This window comes from Schistocerca nitens, chromosome 8 (genome assembly GCF_023898315.1).
Source record: "Schistocerca nitens isolate TAMUIC-IGC-003100 chromosome 8, iqSchNite1.1, whole genome shotgun sequence".
In the NCBI taxonomy this organism is placed as follows: Eukaryota; Metazoa; Arthropoda; class Insecta; order Orthoptera; family Acrididae; genus Schistocerca; species Schistocerca nitens.
The window spans coordinates 235220232-235232266 of record NC_064621.1 but is presented as its reverse complement, the minus strand read 5'-3'; the positions used below and the strand labels follow the sequence as shown (position 1 = coordinate 235232266).

The window sequence follows — 12035 nt, the reverse complement described above, 5'->3', positions numbered from 1 at the left end:
CTGCTTAGCCATTTTGCACTTCCTGTCGATCTCATTTTTGAGACGTTTGTATTCCTTTTTGCCTACTTCATTTACTGCATTTTTATATTTTCTCCTTTCATCAATTAAATTCAATATTTCTTCTGTTACACAAGGATTTCTACTAGCCCTCGTCTTTTTACCTACTTGATCCTCTGCTGCCTTCACTACTTCATCCCTCAAAGCTACCCATTCTTCTTCTACTGTATTTCTTTCCCCCATTCCTGTCAATTGTTCCCTTATGCTCTCCCTGAAACTCTATACAACCTCTGGTTTAGTCAGTTTATCCAGGTCCCATCTCCTTAAATTACCACCTTTTTGCAGTTTCTTCAGTTTTAATCTGCAGTTCATAACCAATAGATTGTGGTCAGAGTCCACATCTGCACCTGAAATGTCTTACAATTTAAAACCTGGTTCCTAAATCTCTGTCTTACCATTATATAATCTATCTGAAACCTTTTAGTATCTCCAGGGTTCTTCCATGTATACAACCTTCTTTTATGATTCTTGAACCAAGTGTTAACTATGATTAAGTTGTGCTCTGTGCAAAATTCTACCAGACGGCTTCCTCTTTCGTTTCTTAGCCCCAATCCATATTCACCTACTACGTTTCCTTCTCCCCTTTTTCCTACCACCGAATTCCAGTCACCCATGACTGTTAAATTTTCGTCTCCCTTCACTATCTGAATAATTTCTTTTATTTCATCATACATTTCTTCAATTTCTTCGTCATCTGCAGAGCTAGTTGGCATATAAACTTGTACTACTGTAGTAGGCATGGGCTTTGTGTCTATCTTGGCCACAATAATGCGTTCACTATGCTGTTTGTAGTAGCTAACCCGCACTCCTATTTTTTTATTCATTATTAAACCTACTCCGATCCGTAGAACGCCAGTTTTCTTTCTCCTGATAACGACGTCCTCTTGAGTAGTCCCTGCCCGGAGATCCGAATGGGGGATTATTTTACCTCCGGAATATTTTACCCAAGAAGACGCCATCATCATTTAATCATACAGTAAAGCTGCATTTCCTCGGGAAAAATTACGGCTGTAGTTTCCCCTTGCTTTCAGCCGTTCACAGTACCAGCACAGCAAGGCCGTTTTGGTTAATGTTACAAGGCCAGATCAGTCAATCATCCAGACTGTTGCCCCTGCAACTACTGAAAAGGCTGCTGCCCCTCTTCAGGAACCACATGTTTGTCTGGCCTCTCAACAGATACCCCTCCGTTGTGGTTGCACCTACGGTACGGCCATCTGTATCACTGAGGCACGCAAGCCTCCCCACCAACGGCAAGGTCTGTGGTTCATGGGGGGGTTCCAAAATTACACAATTTTAATCAGAAGAACCATCGCATGAGCATCACTCAGGAACTCTTGAATGACGTCAATGATGATCCTGATTTGCTCAAAAGGATCATAACTGGTGAGGAAACATGGGTTTATGGTTATGACGTGGAAACCAAAGCCCAATCGTCCCAATGGAAGTACCCCGGAGAGCCAAGACCACGAAAAGCACGCCAATTTCGATCTAATGTCAAAGTTTTGCTTACTGTTTTTTTTCCAATTACCATGGCATAGTGCATCATGAATTTTTGCCTCAAGGTCATATGGTCAGTAAGGAACATTAGTTTGATGTTATGCGCCGATTGCGAGAAGTAATTCAAAAAACATGTCCGGAATTGTGGAAAAACAATTCATGGCTTTAGTACAACAACAATGCACCTGCTCATTCAGTGTTGCTTGTGAGAGGCTCTTTGGCCACAAATAACACAACAATCATGTCTCAGCCACCATATTCACCGGTTTTTGGTCCCTGCACCTTTATCCTGTTCCCAAAACTGAAGAGACCTATGAAAGTACGAACATTTACAATGACTGAGGGAATCAAAACTGCACCGCTGGAAGTACTCAATACTGTACCAAAAAGTGCTTATGAGAAGTGCTTCAAGGATTGGAAGAAGCGTTAGCATAAGTGTATTGTATCTTAGGGGGATTACTTTGAAGGGGACAACATGAATATTAATGAATAAATAAATATTTTTTCACAAAAATATAAAGACACCTTACTTTTTGAACACACCTTGTATATTGAGCTGTTGTGCACATGGCACAGTGCTTGCTACGCTGTCTGTGCAGATTGCAAGGTGATCTCTCTAGGCAGGCTGTGGGAGCTCTTTTATAGTGCGCTGTTTGATTTTGAGCACTCACACTATAGGTTTGCAACAGAATCTATGGCTTGTGCACTTTGGGTGGTTGATAGAGCATAGGTGGGCACACTTCCATTTCAAAAAGTAGCTTCTGTCATCAGAGGTGAAGGAAGACGTTTTCACCAATTGATTGGTGATTCTTAAAATCTTCATGGTAAGATCCTGCTGAAGATTTTTTATAATTGGTGAGACTCAAAACATCAATGAACATTCCCTGATAGTCCTCACTCTTCATCACAGCGATGGCATTACCCGTCTGTGGTTCAAATGGCTCTGAGCACTATGGGACTCAACTGCTGTGGTCATCAGTCCCCTAGAACTTAGAACTACTTAAACCTAACTAACCTAAGGACATCACACACATCCATGCCCGAGGCAGGATTCGAACCTGCGACCGCAGCAGTCGCACGGTTCCGGACTGCGCGCCTAGAACCGCGAGACCACCGCGGCCACCCGTCTGTGGTAAGAACAATAATGTTACTAACTATGTTAATATCCCTCAGTGCCTTCCCTCGTGTATGTGAAAAATTATTGTTAGCCGGCTTACACTTTCATAGGATTCTAGCTGTTTCCATCCAAATTATATCAGTGAACTGCTATGGAAGCTGTCAGATACCGCCTCAATAGTTGCTCCATGAGTACCTTTAGAAGTGCCTCCCTCAATGCCTGATTGCACACTCCACCTTTGAGGATGTTTCCTGCAGCCAGAGATGAAAAGTTAGCCTTGAAGTTTTAAGTGAAGTCTTCCATGTTGGTCACAAGATGGTATAGCCTTACATCTGGCCACACTATTCCTTCAGTTCTGACACTGACTGCACTGTCAAGTCATTGAAGTGATAGCTATTCTCTTCCACAACATTGCTGAAGATTTTTAGACTTTAGCTTCCTACAATATTTTCCACATTCCTTTTCTCTTTATTAACATAGATCTGTCATTACAATGTAATGCAATATATTTGTGTTACAAAGTGTCTGAAGATGTGAATTACAGGTGGAACTCTTTCTTGTAGAAGTGACGTTCACTTTATTGCTATCTGCAAGTAGTGCAGTTCACTCTCCATTCTGCTTGTTTAGTCTTTTTCTGGAAGAAATCTATGTTAGAATTTCGGGGTCACATTTGTGACATTTCCAACCAACCTAACAGTATCTAGCACATTAAGAACAATTCCAATTGACGAGTATGGATTTCAATCCTCCTTATGTCTACTTGACTATGGTTATCTTTATTTCACACATTCATGAATAGTATTTATACTATCTGAAATATACACCTTATTGTTCTCATCACTGACATTTTGTGTAATAAGCACACACTTCCTCCTATGAGGCATCAGTTGCTATATTATCAGTCACATACCATGACGAGTGTGCAGCACACTAGCTAATGCAATTATCTTCTTGAGCTGTGTCTCAGGTCCATCAAATGATGCTGGGAGCAGGACAGTAACAGCTGCTGCCTGACCCACAGGATTCACTGCAGAAGGTATTGCAGCAAGGCAGTCAGCCAGTATGTCGAGTGCAATAAGACGATGAGCGACAGGAAGGCATGTTGCAGACGCATTCAATGAGAGTAGTGACAAACTGTGTGACTGATCTTGGTTACTTGTCAGTGTCTCACCAATGTCCCGCTACAAATTTAGAACAGGCATTAAAACATTATTTACGATTACAAATTTTAATCAAATATGGGCAAAAATAATACACTTAACATATAGCATCATACATAAATAAAAATGGAACTAATCCTACGCTTCAAACCTGGTAGCTACCTTCTCCAACAAAGAAAGAAAATGTTTAGAAGGGACAAGTCATTCAGACAGTAAACAAAATATCCTCACTGGATCCTGGATTCAGGTGGGCATACCAGGGCAGGGTTAAGATAAATCAATACACTGGTGAGCCAGAACATTATGAACACTTGTTTAACAGTGTGTTGGTGCACCTTAGGAATACAATATAGCAGTGATACCATGTGGCACAGATTCCACAAGCCTTTTTTATGTTTTTGGAGGTGCATGGCTGCAGATTCCGATGCACAGCTCATGCAGTTCCTGTAAATCATGGGTTAATGGTTTATGGATGTGGAGCTGGCAACTGACAGCATCACAGTCATGTGCCATTGTGTTCAAATTAGGCAAATATGGTGGCCAAGACCTCCATGTGAGTAATATCACACTCCTCAAACCACTGTAGCAAATTTCTGGCCTTGTAACAAACACAGTTATCCTTTAGGTAGATGCCTTCATTGTCAGGGAATACATCAAGCAAGAAGGAGGGTAAGTGATCTGCAATAATGTTCGTGCAGTCTGTGGCTGACATGATGTCTGTAATTACTGCCACAGGCCCCTTGGAAGCCCCTGTTAATGTCCCTCATAGCATAAAACTGCACTCACCGGCCTGTGCCCATGACACAGTCAACATCATTGACATGATGTAACAAGAAATGTGATTCCTCCAAGCAGACATCACGTTTCCACTGATACAAAATTCAATCTTGATGGTCGATTCCCCACTGAAATCCTGACTGACTATGTCATTGGGTCAACATGACAACTCACACAGGTCTTCTGCTGTGGAACCCCATGTATAACAATGTGTGCTGAATGATGTGCTCCAAAACACTTTGACCTGGAGCAGTATCGTACTCTGCCATTAGACCTACCACATGTCAGACTTCAATGTACATAATCCCAATGCTGTAAGTAGCATGTAATGACAGTTTTTGAGGAGAATATGAGTCACAGGAAACTGGTTATAAAGGGGGAAATAAGTCCTGCCCTGGGTTACAAAAATAGCATATGTCTCTCAAGAAAATATGATGAAAATAGTCTCAACTACTGAGACTATCACCTATTTATGACAGATTATAAAGATAAGATTGTAAAGCCCTGGATTGCTACTGAAATAATATCACTCACTAAATTGTTTTACTGTCGGCAACTCCGTTGGGGAGGAATAGTGTTTTTCAGGAAAGAACATACTTTATTCTCACACAGTCTCCTTTAGGGCACTGAAATATACACACTAGATAATAAATTACTCACCCTCAGGAGACATTACACTAGAACTATCTAACTCTGCTTCTAAACTTGATAATGGTCTCCCTTCAGTGAGGCAGAAGAGTCTACAAATTTCCTCAGGTATGCCATATCCAGCTGAAGCCATTCATTGATGAGTAGATCTCTTACAGCTACCAAACTGTGAGGATGTTGACTCATACTATTTCTTAAAGGGTGAAAATGATGTAGCGGGTCTCTTCACACTTTTTCACCAAATCTGAATAAACTTCTGCTGGCAATGAATTACACAAAACAAAGAATTCTGTCCATCTGGACAAAACACTCACAACAAAACTCAAACAAACAAAACTATTCTGCTGATCTAGTTGACACTTATATTCTTTTGCAACATTTATCAACATAATATGAACCAAATTTGATTGATGCCAATACTGTACCTATGCCAAGCTAAAAAATTTCATCTTGCTCTTGTACCACAACCTCTTGGGTCCAAATGATTTTCCTTGCATATCCACATTGACGAAGCAATGAAAACAATGACTCTATCTTTGCCCTGTTAGACTGTAGGAGTAGCAAAAATAATAATACACACACCAGAATAGTTCATTGTGTGTGTGTATTTGTTGCTGAATGCTCCAAAAAATAACATAAGTTTGTAAGCTGAACTACCATGTTACAATTCTTGTTTATGTGACAATTTATTGTTCAACACAGTAGTCACATGATGAGTGGTGATCTTTACTTATACTATTGTTTATATTTCATACTGTAGTTTCTAGTGTCATACAAATGTTGTCATGTAGTTTCTTTTCATTCTGTAACCTTGTGCCAGCCACAATTTTTTGTTGTATCTATTTTCTACATTTCTCCCTCACTATTATTGCGTCTTATGGTTACTTTCTCACTGGTTTTAAAAATATATTAATTACCGCTTACTACATAACATGTGCCACTTAATGCACATAATGGGTTGGTTTCTTTGATAAGGAAACAGTAAATTTCCTTCCCACATTTTCCCAGCTCGATCATGTGCTCCAAACAAGACCCTGATGTTTAGTGGGCATTAAACTCTTCTTCCTTCATAAAACTGCACATTAATGAACTACTGATTGCAGGAACTGTGTAGTCTAGTTCTGCTTATCCCAATGACAAGTGCAGGGCAGTCTCATTTAAACACATTCATAAAACAACTGCTGATCAGTGGTGTTTAGGAAAAGATAAATATTTGCCGGGATAGTTAGACTGTGGCTAGTACAGTGCCCACCAGATATCATATGCTCGGTTCAAATTTGATATTTTGTAGATAATCAGTATGAGTGTTTCTAGCCAACTCTGATAAACAAACAGTTGACATTATTTAGAAAAGTGATAAGCATGTGTGATCTATTTTTGTGTTTTCCTTGCTCAGCAAACATCTTATTTTTGTGAAAACTTATTATCAAAGCAGTACTTGGTTTCAGAAACTCAAAGATTACATTGTAGTAGACACACTTATGTCATAAGGAGCACAACTGCTTAGTTGTCCGAAACTGACCACAGACAGGTGTCACGTGTGACAACAAATACATAAGCAACATATCTGGGTAAGTATATAACTGAAGAAAAAATACACTGAGGTGGCAAAAGTCATGGGATACCTCCTAATATTGTGTCTGACCACCTTTTGTCAAGCATAGTGCAGTAACTCAATGTGAAATGGACTCAACACATCACTGGAAGCCCCTGCTGAAAAAGTGGGTCATTCTTCTGCAGCCCATAAATTTTCAATGGGATTCATATCAAGCAATCTTGGTTGCCAAATTGTTCACTCTAATTGCCTTGAATGTTCTTCAACCCAAGTGCAAACAACTGTGTCATCCATAAAAACCCAATGTTGTTAGAGTAGGTGAAGTCCATGAATGGTTGCAAATGGTTTCCAAGTAGCCGAACATAACCATATCCAATCAGCGATTGGTTCAGCTGGACCAGAGGACCCACTCCATTCCATGTACACACAGCCCACACCATTAGGGAGTCACCATAAGCTTGCACAGTGCCCTGTTGACAATGTGGGTCCATGGCTTTATGGGGTCTGTGCCACGCTTGAATTCTACCATCAGCTCTTACTAACTGAAATCTGAACTCATCTGACCAGGCCACAGTTTTCCAGTCACCTAGGTTTCAAGCAATACTGTCACGAGTCCAGGAGAGACACTGCAGGCAATGTCTTTCTGTTGGCAAAGGCGCTCGTGTTGGTTGTCTGCTGCCATAGCCTATTAACACCAAATTTCACCACACTATCCCAATAGATACATTCGTCATTCAGCATTCAGCATATGTCTCACACTGATTTCTGCAATTATTTCACGCAATGTTGCTTGTCTGTTAGCACTGACAACTCTAAACAAACGTCGCTGCTCTCAATCATTAAGTGAAGGCCATTGACCACTGTGTTGTCCACGGTGAGAGATAAAGCCTGAAATTGCATTCTTGACACTGTAGTTCTCAGAATATTGTATTCTTTAATGATTTATGAAATGGAATCTCCCATGCATTTAGCTCCAACTACCATTCTGCATTCAAGGTCTTAATTCCCGTCGTATGGCCATACTCACATTGGAAACCTTTTCAAATGAATAACCTGAGTACAAACTAAAGCTCCTCCAAGGCACTGCTCTTTTGTACCTAGCATATGGGATACTACTGCTACCTTATATGTGAATATCGCTATGACATGACATTTATCACCTCAGTGTAAACTGCCTGAATATGTTCATTAACTCTCTTTTGGCCAAAAAACCCCAACCTCTACATCCCTGTTTTCACTCATTCTACACTCATACTCTCCTCTTCACAATCTCTCTCTACCTCTCTTCTGATCCTTCTTAGAACCTCCAAATCCACTCCTCCACTTCATTGTGTGACTCAAAAAAACTTTCCCTGCTTGTAGCAGGGTGAGCTCACTGGTAACACATTCCAACTCCATACCCTTGCTGTCTCTCCCTCTCTGCCATCAGCCACCATTCACCCCCCCCCCCCTCCTCTTCTCTACTCACACCAACTCCACCCAATGCAACCCTTCATCTCAGTCAAGTCATAACACCAGTACAATATAGTCAGTTGGGACAATGGTAGGCACGTGTGTGTGTGTGTGTGTGTGTGTGTGTGTGTGTGTGTGTGTGTGTGTGTGTTTTTGTTTTAATTCTGAATAAGAATGTCATCCAAAAGCTTATCATTTTGGCTTGTTTATGTGCCTGTCAACCACCCAACACAACTATGTTAAAACAATGGTCTAGTTCACAATTATATTTTACTAATTACTGATTTCAACTTCATACAGAAGCCATCATGAGAAAGTGAGTACTATTAGGCTGCTGCTGGCAGCTCTCGGATGCTCATGTGGCAATACGATCATAAACTGCCCAGTTTACGATCATGTTGCCATGTGAGCATCCAAGAAGCCGCCAGATAGTCTTCATTTTCTGAAGCTAACTTCTACATGAAGTCAAAACTGGCCACTAATAAAATATTATTGCAATCTAGACTGTCTTTTAACCTATATGAATTGTTACTGGATTCATAGATAAAATGTCTTCTTCTCTGTCAAACACACTGGCATCAATTAAAGAACAATAATCTGGAATTCTTTTCATATCTTCAGAAAGAACAAAACCAAATGAGGAGACTGTCAATTAGGGTAGTACTTGCTGCACAAAGTTAAGACAGTCTTTGCCACACATTTCTTTAATTTACATGCTCTTTAAAATGTATGCTACTTTCTCTTATTAGCTTGTGTCACTGAAGATATCAGTCTTTGAAATTTATTAAGAAATGTGGGGAAGCACCATTAAATTCCACTTAAACACCAAATAAAAGTTCAATGAAGACAGAAAAATTGAAGGAAAATATACTATTTACTCAAAAAGTATACAAAAATAACAAGCCAGATGTATAATTTTGTATATTATGACTGATAAATTGTATTTTAATAAAGAAGCAGCTCAAAATATACCAATCAAAGATCTGGACCTTAATTGGAGCAATCCTCCCTTCATGATATGAACTTCTTTTAATAATTAGAAACAGAAAAATAATTTTGGTTACACCACAGAAAGCACTTAAATTTACTGCCTAATGTAATAAACATTGATGAGGCTCTCAGGTATTATGTGGAAGGCTTTGCTAATGTTTTGTGATATTTCAAAGCAGCATCTATTTGTTGCCTTCAGATGATGGTTTTTGGCAAAAACCTAGACAGGATGTTAATCGTCATGGAGAAAGGAAAGTGAACATGTGATGCTTTAGTTTTTTCCTGGAGCTAATGATAATTTTTCTGTCATCCAAAAAGCTGGACTTATCTGCGCAACAACTGCAGTATTTTTGAAAGTGAGCATCATCAGATTTGCCAATGACCAACTGCTTACAGGTGAGAGGCGGGCATTTATCTCCATGCTTGTCCTTCCTCACGGTTGGCCTGTGGCAGCTCCGTTATTCTGTCTGTGATTTATCCCTGTGGGGACATTCAATGAGCAATATATGAATTGAATGTGGTCTACATTCAAAGCCTATTCATTCTTGTTGCAGGGTAATGCATTGAAACTTATAATTAATCCAAGTGGCCTGGGAGACAGCGCTGCATCCTTCCTCCCCATCTTACAGATCAGAGATACATCATTTTTCTTCAAAAAATACTGTTATAACATCAAGTCAAACACATATATTTCAAAATGACACAACACATATAAGTCACTGAGCAAGTTGATAAAGCAAGACATGTGAACACGGTAACATTCGAATGAGTACTGAGTCCAAGTCTAGTGGCCGCTGGCTGGCTGGCCGCTTAGGTGGCATGGCTGCTGCATGGCTGGCAGACAGGCATGTAGAGGACTCGCGTAATTGTGTGGCGGCACTTTGAATGATCGGCGAGTCACAACAAATACTAGTAGAGTTCTTGGAAGATACAACACTGAATATGCATAAAGAAATGTGTGCACTTTCTGCAGTCCTCCAGCTATGGTAATCTCGAGGCAATGTTTGTGGAAAGATGGCTATGTAAAGATGGACCACAAGCTTGGTCACCAAGATCCCAATATTTGGCTTCCTTAAATATTTTCTTGTGGAGCTACATGAAGAACCTTTATTATCAGAAACCTGCAAATCTGGTTTCAAAAGATGGGAGGGCGAGAGATGATTCTCCTTACACCAGATATTTGTGATGAATTGTATAACAACTTTCTGAACATATAAAACTTATGTAACAACACAGTGATTATCGTATTATGCAGTTTTTATTGTGTCCTATGTGATGCAATCTGCACAATAATCTCAGTTTTGGTGCAGACAACAACAAACTAAGACCACTGTGTTTGTCTTCCTGCATTAACAAGAGTAATGTAATAGAGTGAGGTTGAGCTATTGTAGTATGCAATACATTTGTTTAGTAAATCATCTAATCCCACTCAATTCAATTTTGTATATAATTATGTGGTTATTCTGCATTTATTATTCTTAATGATGTTAAGAACTATATAATACATTATTTTAATGGTATCTACAATGAATCTCTATAAAATGAAGTGTAAAATATTTGTAATGTAACCGTATGTCACATTTATCATCTACGATACAAACTGAAATGAAGTTTTTTCTATAAATAATATGAATTGTCATAAGAAACACTACAACAGGAGGGAACTGAAATTATAATTTAGTCACATTTAAAACTAACATTTTGTAACACTCACTGTTTAAAATAACTTTTGATTTAAAGGAATGCAAATTTATTAAATTTTACAACAATATTTTGTCACACGTCATGGTCTGATAAGATAACATGGTAATGACTATTTGTAAACATAACTAAATGAAAATGTTATTGTCAATAATGCATATACGAGAACCATTCAGAAATTAGGGAACATTTCCGTCTGACGCAGCTAGACACACGCCGATCACATATATTTTGATAAGTGCATGCTCGGCAGCTCAGTCGGAATCCATCCGCGACAGTGGGAACATCTCTGTGCGTCTGTTTTTTTTTTTTTTTTTTTTTTTTTTTTTTTTAATTAATCGAATTTGAAACGTGCGCTGCAATTGAAAATCGCGCCAGTTGTGAGGTGCGGTCTGAGATATGGTTTTTGTTGCCAAAAAACCTAAAACCTTTAGAAATTTATCGTGAACTATGCAAAGTGTATGGAAACAATGTAATGAGTGAATGTTCTATCCTGAAATGGTGCATTCAGTTTAAAAAAGGCCGAACCAACGATCATGATGAAGAGAAGAATGGGTGCCCGAGCACTGTGACTGACGATCTTGTTGCTGAAGTTGATGAAATGATTCGTGAGAACCGTCGCTACACAATAATGGAGCTTTTGCTTTCTTTTCCACAAGTTTCACTGACTTTGTAGTTTGAAATTGTCACTCAAAAGCTAGTCTACCACAAATTTTGTGCACAATGGGTGCCCAAATTGCTTACAGAGCACCATAAAGAACAACGAATGGGGGCAATGTTGACATTTATAGAGGCCTACCACAAACATGGTGATTCATTACTGAACTGAATCGTAACTGGTGATGAGACTTCGGTGAAACATGTCAACTGCGAGACAAAATTACAGTCCATGGAGTGGGGGCACACAAAGTCCCTACAAAAACCAAGAAAATGTTGTCAGCGAGGAAGTTGATGGTGACAGTGTTTTGGAATAGGTAAGGTGTGCTGCTTATTGATTTTCTCGAACGTGGAGCAACCATAAATTCTGCCCGGTACTGTCAAAGTTTGCACAGCCTTAGAAGAGCAGCTCGAAACAAACACT

General features: G+C 39.4%; 1 protein-coding gene across 3 annotated transcripts in view; it reads right to left on the bottom strand.

The window, feature by feature from the left end:
* LOC126198548 (AP-5 complex subunit beta-1-like) overlaps nt 1-12035 on the bottom strand; it is a 153104-nt gene that overhangs the window by 87808 nt on the left and 53261 nt on the right. For all 3 annotated transcript variants that reach the window (XR_007540085.1, XM_049934969.1, XM_049934970.1), the window contains exon 8: nt 3582-3852. Coding sequence is in view for 2 of the 3 variants with exons in the window: in XM_049934969.1 (XP_049790926.1) it covers nt 3582-3852 (271 nt within the window). In the remaining variant the exon portion in view is untranslated. The remainder of the gene's footprint in view (nt 1-3581; nt 3853-12035) is intronic.